Source organism: Cetorhinus maximus, chromosome 33 (genome assembly GCF_964194155.1).
Source record: "Cetorhinus maximus chromosome 33, sCetMax3.hap1.1, whole genome shotgun sequence".
NCBI classification, from domain to species: Eukaryota; Metazoa; Chordata; class Chondrichthyes; order Lamniformes; family Cetorhinidae; genus Cetorhinus; species Cetorhinus maximus.
This window is the reverse complement of record NC_135911.1, coordinates 8,031,288-8,048,168: the sequence shown is the minus strand read 5'-3', so window position 1 is coordinate 8,048,168 and position 16,881 is coordinate 8,031,288. Positions and strand designations below refer to the sequence as shown.

At 49.6% G+C, this 16,881-nt stretch overlaps 1 protein-coding gene across 1 annotated transcript in view; it reads left to right on the top strand.

Moving 5' to 3' along the window:
* LOC144671550 (uncharacterized) overlaps positions 1-16,881 on the top strand; it is a 56,422-nt gene that overhangs the window by 19,425 nt on the left and 20,116 nt on the right. The window contains exons 8-10 of the mRNA XM_078533503.1: positions 11,007-11,064; positions 14,238-14,311; positions 15,653-15,692. Of these exons, the coding sequence (XP_078389629.1) occupies positions 11,007-11,064; positions 14,238-14,311; positions 15,653-15,692 (172 nt within the window). The remainder of the gene's footprint in view (positions 1-11,006; positions 11,065-14,237; positions 14,312-15,652; positions 15,693-16,881) is intronic.

Sequence of the window (16,881 nt, the reverse complement as noted above, 5' to 3'; positions counted from 1 at the left end):
CATCAGCAGGAGGTTTCCTTGCCCATTTTTTACCCGGTGCCATGAGACTTCATGGGGTCCGGAGTCGATGTTGAGGACTCCCCGGGCAACTTCCTCCCGACGGTATACCACTGTACCGCCACCTCTGCTGGGTCTGTCCTGCCGGTGGGACAGGACATACCCAGGGATGGTGATGGTGGTTTCTGGGACATTATCTGTCAGATATGATTCTGTGAGGATGACTATGTCAGGCTGTTGCTTGATTAGTCTGTGAGACAGCTCTCCCAATTCTGGCACTCGCCCCCAGATGTTGGTAAGGAGATGTTTGCAGGATTGACAGGGCTGCGATTGCCATTGTCAGTTTCAGCTGCTCATGTCGATGCCGGGTGGTCCATCTGGTTTCATTCATTTTTTGTAACGGTTTGATACAACTGAGTGGCTTGCCAGGCCATTTCAGAGTCTGGAGTCACATGTAGGCCAGGCCAAACCAGGTAAGGACGACAGGTTTCCTTCCCTAAAGGACATTAGTGAACCAGATGGGTTTTTAAACAACAATCAACAATGGTTTCATGGTCATCATTAGACTTTTAATTCCAGATTTTTATTCCACCGTCTGTTATGGTGGGATTTGAACCCAGGTCTCCAGAGCATTACCCTAGGTCGCTGGATTACTAGCCCAGTGACAATACCACTATGCCATCACCTCCCCTTGACCTGTCAGTGCTGCACTGTAAGAAGGTCAGTACTGAGGGAGTGCTGCAGTGTCAGAGGGTCAGTGCTGAGGGAGTGCTGCACTGTCGGCGGGTCAGTGCTGACAGAGCACAGCACTGTCGGAGTGTCAGTATTGATGGTGCGGTGCACTGTCAGAGGGTCAGTGCTGAGGGAGTGCTGCACTGTCAGAGGGTCAGTTCTGAGGGAATGCTGCACTGTCAGAGGGTCAGTACTGAGGGAGTGCTGCACTGTCAGAGGGTCAGTACTGAGGGAGTGCTGCACTGTCAGAGAGTCAGTACTGAGGGAGTGCTGCACTGTCAGAGGGTCAGTACTGAGGGAGTGCTGCACTGTCGGAGGGTCAGTACTGAGGGAGTGCTGCACTGTCAGAGAGTCAGTACTGAGGGAGTGCTGCACTGTCAGAGGGTCAGTACTGAGGGTGCGCTGCACTGTCAGAGGGTCAGTACTGAGGGAGTGCTGCACTGTCAGAGGGTCAGTACTGAGGGAATACTGCACTGTCAGAGGGTCAGTACTGAGGGAGAGCTGCACTGTCAGAGGGTCAGTACTGAGGGAGTGCTGCACTGTCGGAGGGTCAGTACTGAGGGAGTGCTGCACTGTCGGAGGGTCAGTACTGAGGGAGTGCTGCACTGTCAGAGGGTCAGCACTGAGGAAGCGCTGCACTGTCAGAGGTTCCATCTTTCGGATGAAACATTAAACTGGCACCACATCTGCCCTCTCAGATGAACATAGAAAGATTCAGGTAAACAGGGGAGTTCTCCCCAGTGTCTTGACCAGTATTCATCCGACATCCAGAATCACAAAAACTGATTATCTGGTTAATATCTGGTCGCTGTTTCTAGAACTGGTCTTCGGCCTCAGAGAAGTTCAGTAACTAGAGTAGAAGATCACTACTCTGGAAACAGATTGATGAAGGGAAAATTTTGAAGAATATTGTAAGTGATTGAGGTTTGAAGCAGGAGGGTGGTGTGTTCACTCTATCACCAGACACAGTCATGCTGTACATGAGTTCTGTTAATCATTCCTCATTGGAGATTAGCTGGAGGTTGTAGTTTGGGATTGCTTCAGCTTGCAATGTGTAAATTTGATGCAGTTGTCGGACTCTAGTCACAATCAGATTGGTGGAAGGTAAACTTTGCTGTACTCTGTAATATAATAATCTGCAATAAATTGTCAATGTTTAAACCTAAACACTCGATCATGCTGAAGGATTTATTTTAAATAGGTTTCCAGGATAATTTACTACATTTCTCATAGTGCTTCTTTGTCTCAGAAAAACATTGAAAACATGAATAATTTACAGCACAGAGGGCAGTCTTTATTCACATTGTGTCCGTGCAGGACAAAGAAAGAGCTGTACAAACTATTCCCACTTTCCTGCTCTTGTTTTGCAGTCCTGTGGGTTACAGTGAGAGAGAGAGACATCCAGAGAGGTGGATGGAGAGAGTGTAACAGAATATAGTGATAGAGAGGGAGAGAGACATTAGCAGAGGGAGATAGAGTGTAGCAGAATATAGTGATAGAGAGAGACATTAGCAGAAGGAGATAAAGAGAGTGTAACAGAATATAGTGATAGAGAGAGAGAGAGAGACATTAGCAGAGGGAGATAGAGTGTAACAGAATATAGTGATAGAGAGAGAGAGACATTAGCAGAGGGAGATAGAGTGTAACAGAATATAGTGATAGAGAGAGAGACATTAGCAGAGGGAGATAGAGAGAGTGTAACAGAATATAGTGATAGAGAGAGAGAGAGAGAGACATTAGCAGAGGGAGATAGAGCGAGTGTAACAGAATATAGTGATAGAGAGAGAGAGAGAGACATTAGCAGAGGGAGATAGAGAGAGTGTAACAGAATATAGTGATAGAGAGAGAGACATTAGCGGGGGAGATAGAGCGAGTGTAACAGAATATAGTGATAGAGAGAGAGAGACATTAGCAGAGGGAGATAGAGAGAGTGTAACAGAATATAGTGATAGAGAGAGAGAGAGAGAGAGACATTAACAGAGGGAGATAGAGTGTAACAGAATATAGTGATAGAGAGAGAGAGAGACATTAGCAAAGGGAGATAAAGAGAGTGTAACGGAATATAGTGATAGAGAGAGAGAGAGATATTAGCAGAGGGAGATAGAGTGTAACAGAATATAGTGATCGTGAGCAGTGTTAATAGGATCCAATCTGGTTGGTGAAGCTGAAAAGCAAGACACAGAGTGTTTCTTTATTGAGAGTGGTTATTGACTTGTTCAGTCTCACTGCTCTCCTCCCACTCAACCCAGTGTCCCAACTATCCCCTATTTATATGCAGTTTTGAAAAATAACTAAATAAGCTAATATAAACTAATTGACGGCCCCTTAAAGGGGCACTGTAACAAAAAGACAAATCAAATTAAATTAAAATAATGTTCCCAGGATTGATGACCCACTCCAGCCTCCTGTGGAACACACCGGTCACGGACGGTGCCATGTGTACCGGCAGACACCCCGTGCTTCCCCTCCAGAGACACCAAGGTGTGAACATAGCCACGGAATAGGGGCAGACAGTGAGGTCGACTGACAGCCTCCACAGCCCGCTTCCTGGATCTGTCAATGGCCACCTTGGCCAGGCCCAGGGGGCAGGGTAACAAGGGGGACCTTCTGCCTCACTCTCCCCCCATCCACACCAGGAGGCCAAAGATCAGGAGCATGGGGCAGAAGTGCAACCAACACTTGGGGAGCAGCCAAGGGCCTGCCACATCTGTCAGCCTACCTAAACATGGAACACGGACTCCTTAAAGTCGCAGGAAAGACAAGTGGACCGGGAGTCCGATAAGAACATGGGAAGAACATAGGAACAGGAGAAGGCCATTCAGCCCATCGAGCCTGCTCCACCATTGAATACCATCATGGTCGATCGAACACTTCAATGCCTTTTACCCACACTATCCTCATAACTCTTTTGTTATTGTTAATCAGAAATCTATCAATCTCTACCTTAAACACACTCAGTGACTGAGCTTCCACAGCCCTCTGGGGTAGAGAATTACAAAGATTCACAACTCTCTAAGTAAAGAAATTTTACCTCATCTCAGTCCTAAGTGACTTCTCCCTTATTTTGAAATTGTGTCCCCTGGTTCTAGACGCCCCAACCAGGGGAAAACATCTTACCTGCTTCTACCCTGTCTATTCTTTTAGATATTTTGTAGGTTTTAATGAGATAAGAACATAAGAAATAGGAACAGGAGTAGGCCATTCGGCCCCTCAAGCCTGCCCCACCATTCAATAAGATGGTTATTTTATTATATTATATTATATTATAACCTACCTCGTCATTCGTTGCATGGGATGGCTGCATGCAACACCCTCCACACCAAACCCCCAATGGTAAAAGGGAGGACGGCCACATAGAGAGCCCTCCACTGGGGGGTGCCCACCACCTCCGAAGGGCCGTATGGAACACCACAGCGTGTCCGGATGGTTGCCAAGAGCGAGGAAACGGAGGGCGTGCAGCAGCAGCCCGTGCAGGAAGTCCGCTCCGTTCAGAACGGAAAGGCAAGGAGGGAATTTCCGTCCGATGGCTCAAATCGTAGGGGGCCTAGGTTCCCGAGGGAGGTTCTGAGACAAGGGGCCAATGTGAAATTCCACCCAAATTGGTGGGGGGGGGGGTCAGTTCAGTCCACTTAAGCCGCCTCGACTCCTCGAGTGCAGTCGGCGAGAGCGTCACGGGTTTTAAGGCTGTGGATGGCTCTGGCCGCAAGCTGGACAAGGACATTGCAAATACTGGCCTAGCCAGCAACGCCCACATCCCATATATAAAAAAAATAGGATGCCCTGGGTCACTGCTGAGCTACTGAATCTCCTGCTTAAAGAGGGAGGTCAGGCACTGATGCGTAAGTTGCAGCTAGGACACCCTGCCCGCTTCTCCGCCATCCAGCCCATCGCCAACCCTGGTCACCCCAGCAGCCCCAGCCCTCTGTTCCGCCAACCACATGAACCCGTACTGATGGAGGTGCAGATCCCTGGGCCGCGGCTCTCTGACCATCGTCGCCACTCCTGACAGGACAGAGCTCCGGCATGGGGCAACCATGTTCTGGGACTTTGCTCTGTTCCTGCTAAAAGACCGGCAACTCCTGTCAGGAGACATGGAGACCTCCCGGGTCTAGAAGCAGGAGCTGCAGGTCACAGTTTAGGCCATGCACCTGGCGGAAGAAACACATCGCCAGTGGACACCATTGGGGAGGGGGCTCAACGTAAAGGTATCGCTGCAGGGGCTGAAGGTTGAAAGTTGTCACCTGGCTGTGAAGGCACACCAGTGCCTGACCTCCCTCTTTAAGCAGGAGATTCAGTAGCTCAGCAGTGACCCAGTGCATCCTATTTTTTTAATATCCGTTCATGGGATGTGGGTGTCGCCAGGTAGACCAGTATTTGCCCTTGAGAAGGTGGTGATGAGCTTCCTTCGTGAACCGCTGCAGTCCCTGTGGTGTAGGTACGCCCACTGCCCTGTTAGGAAGAGAGTTCCAGGATTTTGACCCAGCGGCTATAAGGAAAGGCCGACATATTTCCAAGTCAGGGTGGTGAGTGACTTGGAGGGGAACTTCCAGGTGGCGGTGTTCCCACCTATCTGCTGCCCTCGGGGATCATCGAGCAAGGGAGAAATCACAGATCCCAGAAATCATTGACTGAGGGTGAAATCACAATCCTCGGGGATCATCAAGTGAGGAAGGAATCACAGACCCCAGGGATTATCAACCGAAGGGGCAATTATAATCCCCAGGGATCATCGACAGAGGGAGGAATCACAGACAATGAGGATCATCGACCATGGAGGGAATCACAGGCTGAGCAGATCATTGACCATGAAGGAATCACAGTCTATGAGGTTGTCAAATGAGGTGGGGGGAGGGGGAAGGTTATGGGGGTGCAGTCACAGATACTTGAGATCATCTACTGCAAGGGGAATCACAATCCATGGATCATCAAAAGAGGGAAGAATTACATACCCTGGGAATCATCATCCATGAGGAGAATCATGGTCCCTGGCTATCATCGACCAAAGGGAGAATCATAGATCCCGGGGAACATTGGCCGAGGGGGGAAATTACAGACCTTGGAGATTATTGCCTGAGGGAGGAGTCACAATCCTTGGGGATCATTGCTGATGGGAAAATTGCAAGTCCCAGAGATCATAAGCCCAAGGAGGAATCACAATCCCTAGGGATTATCAACCAAGAGTGGAATTGCACATCTGGGGTAGAGAGAGGAGGGAGGAATAACTGACCAAGGGGCATGGACAGGGTGGATAGGGAGCAGCTGTTCCCCTTAGTTGAAGGGTCAGTCACGAGGGGACATGAGTTCAAGGTGAGGGGCAGGAGGCTTAGGGGGGATGTGAGGAAAAACTTTTTTTACCCAGAGGTTGGTGACGGTCTGGAATGTGCTGCCTGGGAGGGTGGTGGAGGCGGGTTGCCTCACATCCTTTAAAAAGTACCTGGATGAGCACTTGGCACGTCATAACATTCAAGGCTATGGGCCAAGTGTTGGTAAATGGGGTGAGGTAGGTAGGTCAGGTGTTTCTCACGTGTCGGTGCAGACTCGATGGGCCGAAGGGCCTCTTCTGCACTGTGTGATTCTGTGAATCACTTTCCCAGTTTGTGGGGTGTGAGTTACAGCCAGAGTCTGTCTTGGAATGAGCTGATCACCTCTCCATCCCTCCCTGAATAACAGATCCAGATCATTCTCTTTGTGATAGCTGGTGGAGTGATACTAAGTGAATCATGGAGAGTCTACTTATGTTCGAAAGGACTGAGGAGTGTGTCAGCGAGACTGGCCATGGGCATGGACAAAAATCCTTCTTTTTCTATACCCGAATAAAGTAAAAGTTTGTCTCTCTGAACGAGCATTGATTTTTCCATTCTGTGTTTTAAGAGTTGGTGGCTTTGGGGCGTGAGGCAGGTACTGAGCCGCACATGCACATAACAGGAAGATCCCAGGCTCCAACCCACAGCCTATACTCAGTTAGCAGATCTCCTGACTCTGTTCCTCCTGTTCCTGTGCAACAGGCTCGAGGGGCTGAATGGCCTCCTCCCGTTCCTGCGTAACAGGCTTGAAGGGCTGAATGGCCACCTCTTGTTCCTGTGTAACGGGCTTGAGGGGCTGAATGGCTTCCTCCTGTTCCTATGTAACAGCCTCAAGGAACTGAATGGCCTCCTTCTGCTTCTATGTAACAGGTTCATGGGAATGGCCTCCTGCTGTTCCTATAGGGGCTGAATGGACTCCTATATATTTGTGATTGTCTGTGTGTGTGTGTATGTGTCTGAATACATACACACAGTTGCCAAGTCTCCTTCAACAGCACCTCCCAAACCAACGATCGCTACAACCTAGAAGGACCAGGCAGAAGGAGCAATGGGAACATCACCATCTGCAAGATCCCTCTCACACAATACCCTAACTTGGAAGTAAAGCAGACATTCCTTCATTGTTACTGGGTCAACTCCCTACAGAACAGCGCTGTGGGAGTTCCTACACCACACGGACTCCAACGGTACCCTACAGCACTAGCATCTTCTCCATGGCAACGAGGGATGGTCAATCAATGCTGGCCAAGACAGTGGCACCTGCATGATGATGTACAAGCAAATCAATAAGGAAAAAGATTGTGGTGAAGCAGCCACTGGGATGTTGAAGTTATACCAAAAGGAAAGAAAGATGTCAGAACTGAGAGGTTGCAACTATCAGGGAAGATTGAACAGGCTGGGAGTGTGCCTTTTGGACTGAACATTGAGTTCAACAACTTCAGACCATGAACTCTCTCCTCCATCCTCACCCCTTTTTTATCCCCCTTTTTCAATATTCATTTTTATTTTTAATCCAATTATTTTTATTTTTATTTATTTTCATTTTCATTCATTGTTTTATCTCCATCTTGTATCCTACTTTCAATCTTTTTTCCCATCACCATCCCCTCCCCCCCACCCCACCCCCACAAGGGCCACCTGTCAGTTGTTCATGATGGGCCAAAGGGTCTCTCCTGCACTGTGTGACTCTGTTCTTTCCAGAGTGCTTACCCTTGTCCTGCTATTATCACTTTCTGCTTAATGTCACCATCAGCACCTCCTTTAGCCAGTACCACTATCATTAACACCCCTTTGACCTTTTGTTTATGACATCTCTGGCAATATCTCCTTTGCCCCCACCTATCACTGGCCTTCTATCCAGCTTCACCTGCCCCACTCCCCTTAAACAGTATAAAATTCATCACATCTTTGCTTCTCTTCAGCTCTGAAGAAGAGTCATATGGACTCAAAACATTAACTGTTTTTTTCTCTCTCTGCAGAGGCTGTTAGACCTGCTGAGTTTTTCCAGCATTTTCTGTTTTTGAACAGGCTGGGAAAAGAGAAGGCTGAGGGGTAAACCAATGAAAATCCTTACAAATATGAAGGGGTTTGATAAGGTAAACCTGGGGAAGATGTTTCCATTTATGGGCGAGACCAGAAGTAGGGGCTGTCGATGTAAGATAGTCACTTCTAAATCCAGTTGGGAATTCGGGAGAAACTTCTTTACCCAGAGAATGGGGAGAATGTGGGACTCAGTACCACGGGGAGCGTGGTTAAGTTGAATAGCATTGATACATTTAAGGGTTTAAGGGAGAAGCTGGATAAACACAAGAGGGAGGAAAGAATAGGAGGTTATGGTGATGGAGTGAGTGATGATGAAGGATGGGTGAAGGGTCAAGTGGGGTATAAAAGAAAAAAAACAGTAAAACTTGGGAATTGTCTGGTATTGGTCCGAACTGGATTTCCATTTCAGGGTTTGTCCAGTTCCATTTCAGCTGTGGCTCAGTTCATAGCACCCTCGCTTTTGAATCAGAGGGTTGTGGGTTCATGTCCCACTCCCGGAAACCAAGAACTGTGATTGTACTCGAAAGTGTTGCAATCTGTGACTGTTGATAACTCGAAAGAGTTTCCCGGAAACCAAGAACTGTGATTGTACTTGAAAGAGTTGCAATCTGTGACTGTTGATAACTTGAAAGAGTTTCAGGGTTTGTAAGATCATTTCCAAAGTTTTACTGTCTTTCTCTTCTCGGCTGGCAGGTACTAGGTGGACTGAATGGCCTGTTTCAGTGCTGTAAATACTAAGTGAAGCCTATCTTGGTCGAATATCCCTGTGCAGGTGGGACTGGACCCGACGAGCATGAAAGAGAATGGTTCGGACAGACGACCTCCCTTCAACCTGCCCGCAGCGGACACCGATCTCCAGGCCCCGCCCTTTAGGCTATGTTTGGGGAAAGTGGGCGGGGCCGAGGCGCCGAGCGGTGATTGGCTGTTCCCGCGGAGCGCGTCCATTCAGGGCGGGCTCTGACGTCAGAAAGGCGCGGCGGAGGAACCACGTGGAGTGCAGGAGCCAGAAGCAAAGGGTGGTGAATATGTGTGAGGTGACAGCCGCAAATTTCCATCTGATATACCCTCAGATCAAAGAGGAGATTGCGAAGTGTGACTTTGTCGGTGAGGATCCTGCAAACCATTCTGGAGATAGGAGAGAACTCATCTCCCAGCTGGATATTAGCTATTTTCTAAACTAGGCTAGATGGCTCTCTTAAAGCTAGTCTGCAGCAACTTTAAACAAAATTCCCCTTCTCCCACTTGCAAAGAAACCTTTCCAATCTCCTGCTCCAAATTATTTAAAACACTGCATTCCATCCCCTGTTCCTTCGCTTCTCCTTCACACTCCTCGCCGTCCCTTCCTGATCCCACAACTCAGTGATGCAGAACATGAGCAATACAGCCTGCTTCAGTTAAAACCCATTTGCAAACTCGGGTTGGCTGCTGCCCCAGGTGGAGCGCCCCTTTCACTGTTACCATCCGGTAAATTTGGCTTTAAACTTCTGCAGCATACAGTACAGCCAGAAGTGGCACCTGGAGTATTGGCCACTTGACAAAGCTGGTCAGTGTTAGGAAAGCTTAATTTTTAAAAAAAAATATATTTCCATGGTTGCTGGGGCACACAATTACCAGAGAAGGCCACACCACTTTGGGAGCTTTATTTAAGGACAGAGGTAAAATGCATTAGAAGCAGTTCAGAGAAGGTTTATCAGACTAATACCAGGAATGGGCAGGTTGCCTTATGAGGAAAGGTTGGGCAGGTTAGGCTTGTATCCACTAGAGTTTAGGAGAGTAATAGGTGACTTGGTCAAAATCTTTAAGATCCTGAGGGGTGACTTGACAGGGTGGATGTGGAGAGGATGTTTCCTCTTGTGACTGGGGGTCATGGTTTAAAAATAAGAGGTCGCTCATTTAAGACAGAGATGAGAATTTTTTTCTCTTGAGAGGGTCGCGAGTCTTTGGAACTCTCTTCCTCAAAAGGCAGTGGAAGCAGGGGTCTTTCAATGTTTCTAATGCAGAGCTAGATAGATTCTTGATTAACAAGTGGGCCAAAGGTTATCAGGTTAGGCAGGAGGTTGCAATCAGATCCGCATGATCTCACTGAATGGCAGAGTGAGCTTGAAGGACCGAGTGGCCCTTCTCGTTCCTATGTTCATATACCATAATTAGCAGCTTTCTGAATGGGAGTCAAGAACTCAATGCAAGTCACTGAGCTGCCTTTTGGAATTCAAGTGGTGTCGTTTCATTTCTTTCCCCCCAGGAAATGCAAGTTATGTAGGAAAGCGAGCTTTAGTATTTTCACCAGTGACCAGCCTTGAATCATGCCCCATTAAACTAAATATTACAATCAATTCTCCACAGTCTCTGAGTTCGCAGGAAGCTGGGAATCTCATTTCCTGAAATTTCCTGGTTACATCCCTTCGACATTTCTTGAATCGTCAGAAGCACGGTTTACAGAGGGAACTGTTGATAAAAGAGGGAAACTAGATGCAGGAATTTGCAATTGATTGAGGACTGCACAGACCTAAAAGTGGGTAAATTGAACTTTGTTGTTAGTCTGTGTAAAGCTAACTTGGTGCGGACCCTTCGACACTGCGGCATGCCCTCGGCGCGGATACTCCGACTCTTCAGCGCGCCCTTGGACCCTACGGCGCAGACCCTCCGAGGCTGAGGCACGGACCCTCCGACGCAGCGGTGCACGCGCTTGGCACTAAATTCTAAGGGAGCAGCATTGAGCAATGGGCTGAATGGTCTCTTGCTGTGCTGAACGGTTTAATGACCAAGATACACTGTTCAATCAGTTATTAACTGTCCAGCTTTTCAACAGGAGAGATCTTGAATCTGTCCACACATTCTCTCGTTAATATGGTTGAGGACATTCACAACTTACAGAAAGAATTGTTTCGCTGATGTTACTTAACTCTGGAATTTTTGTGGTTTTTAATCTAGCGATCGACACGGAACTGACAGGATTGCATTCCAACTGCTCCCCAACTGGAGAGTTGAGGTAAGGACTTCTCTGGTTGTTCAAGAAAACTAACCTGGAGAGACTTTGAGAAGCTGGGATTGTTCTACTTAGAGCAGAGCAGCATAAGGGGGAGATTGAATCAAGACGTTCAAAATCATGAGGGGTTTGGATAGAGTAAATAAAGAGAAACTGTTTCCAGCGGCAAGAGGGTCGGTAACCAGAGGGACACAGATTGAAGAGAATCGGAGAGGGGGAGATGAGGAGAATTGTTTTTATTTCACACAGCGAGTTGTGATCTGGAAGGCGCTGCCTGAAAGGGCGGTGGAAGCAGATTCAATAGGAACTTTCCAAAAGGGGGAATTGGAGAAATACTTGAAGGGGGAAAATTTGCAGGGCTGTGGGGGAAAGAGCAGGGGGGAGAGTGGGGACTAATTGGATAGCTCTTTCAAAGAGCCAGCACAGGCACAATTGGCTGAATGGCCTCCTGTTCTGTATAATTCTATGATATTATTGCAGCCAGAAATGATTTTAAAGAAATCAGTCATTTGTGTAATAACTGAATCAACAATTTACATTTGGATAGCACCCTCAACGTTCCAGGGTGTCAAAGCAGTAATCAGACAGAAATGTGACACCGAGCCCAGTAAGCAGATGTGAGAACAGAATTTCAGCTGAGGGAGTGCTGCACTGTCGGATGGTCAGTACTGAGGGAGCGCTGCACTGTCGGAGGGTCAGTGCTGAGGGAATGCTGCACTGTCGGAGGGTCAGTACTGAGGGAGCGCTGCACTGTCGGAGGGTCAATACTGAGGGAATGCTGCACTGTCGGAGGGTCAGTACTGAGGGAGTGCTGCACTGTCGGAGGGTCAGTACTGAGGGAGTGCTGCACTGTCGGAGGGTCAGTACTGAGGGAGTGCTGCACTGTCAGAGGGTCAGTACTGAGGGAGCGCTGCACTGTCAGAGGGTCAGTACTGAGGGAGTGCTGCACTGTCGGAGGGTCAGTACTGAGGGAGTGCTGCACTGTCAGAGGGTCAGTACTTAGGGAGTGCCGCACTGTCAGAGGGTCAGTACTGAGGGAGTGCTGCACTGTCGGAGGGTCAGTACTGAGGGAGCGCTGCACTGTTTTCCCCATCTCAGAATATCCAAAATGACATCACGGCCAATGAAATACAGTTTTTGAAGTGTTTTCTCTGTTCTGATGTAAGAAGTAGAGCAGCCAATTTTGCCCCCACAAATAGCAAAGTGATAGTAACCCAGATTATCTGATTTAGTGACATTCCCTGAGGGATCAATATTGATCCCAGGACACGGGGAGAATTTACTTTCTCTTTCAATAGATTCCGTGGGATCTCCTATGGCCACCTGAGAGAGCAATGGGGACCTGGGTTTAAGTTCTTGTTTGAACGAAGATGCCTCTGACAGTGCAGCACTCCCTCGACACCGACCCTCCGACAGCGCGGCGCTCCCTCGACACCGACCCTCCGACAACCCGGTGCTCCCTCGACACCGACCCTCCGACAGCGCGGCGCTCCCTCAGCACCGACCTTCCGACAGCGCAGCGCTCCCTCGACACTGACCCTCCGACAGCGCGGCGCTCCCTCGGTACTCAGAGAAAGGGGGGGGTGAAAGAGGCTGGAGGTGGTTGCAGAGATAGGGAAGGAAGAGGCCTTGGATGAATTTGAACACGAGGATGGGAATTGTAAAATTGAGACATCACCAGATTGGTGCCAGTGTAGAACAGTGAGCACAGGAATGAATGGCAGTGGGTTAGGGAGCTGCAGGGATCTGACAAACTGATGTTTAGGGAGGGTGGAACACATGAAGCTAGCCGGAGAAGCCTTGTAACAGTCGAGTTTGGAGATAACAGAGACGCAGATGAGAGTTTCAGAGGCTGATAAGCTGATGTCGGGTCTGAGATGGGCGATGTTGCGGAAGTGGAAGCTGATTTTGGGGAAGGGACAAGGGGGTTCGGAGGCTCATCCTGGGGTCCGATAAAATAAAGAGATTCGGAACGGTCCAGCCTCAGACAGTGAAGAAGAGTTTCTGACCCATTGGAAAATACTGTGGAGGCTGCAAATCTGAAATAAAAACAGAAAATGCTGGAAGTACTCAGCAGTTCGGATGTGGAGAGAGAAAAACGGAGTTAATGTTTCAGGCTGATTAACCTGGGTCAGAACTGGAGAATGTTAAAAATGTAACAGTTTTTCGATAAGTACAGAGGAAGAGAAAATGAGAATGGGGAGCGGGAAAGAGGGAAAAAGTGTTTAATTGGAACAGAGTGGGAGGCTCAGCACAGTCCATGTCCAAATGCAGCAAGACCTGGACAATATTCAGGCGTGGGCTGACAAGTGGCAAGTAACATTCGCTCCACACAAGTGCCAGGCAATGACCATCTCCAACAAGAGAGGATCTAATCATCACCCCTTGACATTCAATGGCATTACCATCACTGAATCCCCCACTATCAACATCCTGGGGGTTACCATTGACCAGATACTGAACTGGACCAGCCATATAAATACTGTGGCTATAAGAGCAGGTCAGAGGCTGGGAATCCTGCAGCGATTAACTCACCTCCTGACTCCCCAAAGCCTGTCCACCATCTACAAGGCACAAGTCAGGAGTGTGATGGAATACTCCCCACTTGCCTGGATGAGTGCAGCTCCCACAACACTGAAGAAGCTCGACACCATCCAGGACAAAGCAGCCCCGCTTGATTGGCACCACATCCACAAACATTCACTCCCTCCACCACCGACGCACAGTAGTAGCAGTGTGTGTACCATCTACAAGATGCACTGCAGGAATTCACCAAGGCTCCTTAGACAGCACCTTCCAAACCCACGACCACTACCATCTAGAAGGACAAGGGCAGCAGACACATGGGAACACCACCACCTGGAGGTTCCCCTCCAAGCCACTCACCATCCTGACTTGGAAATATATCGGCCGTTCCTTCACTGTCGCTGAGTCAAAATCCTGGAACTCCCTCCCTAACAGCACTGTGGGTGTACCTACACCACATGGACTGCAGCGGTTCAAGAAGGCAGCTCACCACCACCTTCTCAAGGGGCAATTAGGAATGGGCAATAAATGCTGGGCCCAGCCAGCGAAGCCCACAACTCACGAAAGAATTGAAAGAAAATGACAGAGGGGTCAGAGTGGGAGGGGAAATGGAGAATGAAGTTTCTAACTGGGGTTTCTGTTGCCCGCAGTTTGTTTGACTCACCGGAGGAACGTTATGGGAAGCTGAGGCCCAGTGTGATGAGGTTCACCGTCTCCCAGATTGGTAAGCGCGGCTGGAAAATTGGACAAATTCTTGGAAAAGGAATCTTTTGTTGGGACGTGGAAGGGAGAGAATGGGATTGGTGGGGCGGGCGGGGGAAGTGGTGCGGAGGGAAGGGCATGGGCGACACATTGGACAGTTATTTCGAAGGGCCAGCTTGGGGATCGATGGGCCGAACTGCCTCTTCCTGGGCCACACTGTCCTGTGACAAGAAAAGTGAAGGTCAAAATAACTCGTGTCTTTTCTGTCTAGAGAGGAGGGGAGAAGGTTAAACAGACGGGTGGGGGAGGGTAGGGGGGGGAGATGCGGTGGGGGGTGGGACGAGGGGTGGATAGTGGGGGGTGGGGTGGGGGGTGGGTGTGGTGGGGGAGGGGTGGGTGTGGTAGGGGTGGGGGTGACGGGGTGGGTGCGATGGGGGGAGGGGGAGGGGTGGGTGAGGTGGGGGCAGGGTTGGGTGTGGTAGGAGGTGGGGAGAGCGGGTGACGGGGTGGGGGGAGGGGCAAGAGTGGGTGCGGTGAGAGAGGGGTGGGTGTGGCAGGGGGTGGGGGAGGGGATGGCGCAGTGGAGAGAGGGGTTGGTGCGGTGGGGCAAGGGGTGGGTGTGGTAGGGGGTGGGGGTGGCGGAGAGGGGTGGATGCGGTGGATGCGGTGGGGGGAGGGGTGGGTGTGGTAGGGGGTGGGGGGAGGGGGTGACGGGGTGGGGGGAGGGGGTGGTGGGGTGGGTGCGGTGGGGGGAAGGGCGAGGGGTAGATGAGGTGTGGTGGGGGGTGGGGTGAGGTGTGGGTGTGGTGGGGGGTGGGGTGAGGTGTGGGTGTGGTGGGGTGGGGGGTGCTCGTTTCTCCAGATAGAGATGACTTAAGGCCTTGAAAATGCTGAAATGGTTTCGAAAGGGCCCCATCGAACAGAACCTTAGAAAAGCTACAGTGCAGAAAGAGGCCATTCAGCCCATCATGTTGGTGCCGGCTAGACATAGAAAATATGTTCCTTTTTTTGGGTGGTGGGTGGGAAGGGGACCAGAACTGGGAGCTGGAACTATAAGATATTCATCCAAGAGGGGAATGCAGGAGAAATTTCTTTACCCAGAGAGTGGGGAGAATGTGGAACTCGCCCCCACAGGGAGTGGTTGTGGTGAATAGGACCGATACACTGAAGGGGGAAGCTGGACAAACACATGAGGGAGAGAGGATATGGTGATGGAGTGAGATGAAGTGCGGGACAGAGGAGGGGACTCGTGAGCCGCATATAAACCAGCATGGAGCAGATGGGCTGAATGGCCTGTTTCTGTGCTGTAAATTCTCTAATCCTGATCCCAATCAATCTTTTTCTCACTCTTCTTTATTTAAAGGACTCTCCTTGTTTACCCAGCAGCCTGATTCAACCAATGGGTGAGTAGATCCATCAGGGGTTGGGTGGGTCGGAGAATGACCCTTCACCCGATGTGACCTCGTTAACCTCCTATAGCCCCAATAATACTCCCTAATTCTTTAATCGCCTCCAGCCTCTTCAGCCCTCCCTACGTCTCTAAACTCCTCCAGCACCTACAATCCTCTCTGACCTCTGTAACCTCCTCCAGCCCCTACAACCCTCCCTATCTCTGTAACCTCCTCCAGTTCCTACAAACCTCTGTAACCTTCTCCAACCCATACAGCACTCCTTATCTCTGTAACCTATTCTAGCCTCTACAACCCTCCCTATCTCTGTAATCACCTCCAGCCCCTACAACCATCCTTATCTCTGTAACTTCCTCCGGTTCCTACAGACACTCTGTAGCATCCTCCAGATCCTAAAACCCTCCCTATCTCTGTAACCTCCAGGGTCCCTACAACCCTTTGTAACCTCCTCCAGCCCCTACAACACTCCCTATGTCTATAACCTCCTCCAGCCCCTACAACCCTCCCTATCTCTGTAACCTCCTCCAGTCCCTACAACACTCCCTATCTCTGTAACCTCCTCCAGCCGCTACAACACTCCCTATGTCTATAACCTCCTCCAGCCCCTACAACCCTCCCTATCTCTGTAACCTCCTCCAGCCCCTACAACCCTCCCTATCTCTGTAACCTCCTCCAGTCCCTACACCTCTCCCTATCTCTGTAACCTCCTCCAGCCCCTACAATCCTCCGAGATCTCTGCGCTCCTCCAATTCCGGCCTCTTGACCATCCCCCGATTCCCATCGCTCCACCATTGGCGGCCGTGCCTTCAGCTGCCTGGGGGGCCCTGAGCTCTGGAATTCCCTCCCTAAACCTCTGTCGCCGTTGTCCTGCTTTTGGCCAAGTGACCCTCGCATCTCCTTATGTGTGAAAAGCCTTTTTGAGTCCCACCCTTGTGAAGTCACTTTGGGACATTTTAATATGCTGAAATAAATATTAAATACAAGTTATTGTTTACATTATTGAGGTTGTAACTCTTTTGAGCCCAAACCAAATAAACTAAATTAACAAATCGGGGGACAAATTAAATGGCAGCCCCTTAAAGGGAAACTGCAAAAACAAAAGAGAACATTTAAAGGAATCTTACAAACATTAAATCCAAATGTGATCAAAGGGGTCAATAACACACCCCAGTCCCCGCGGTGA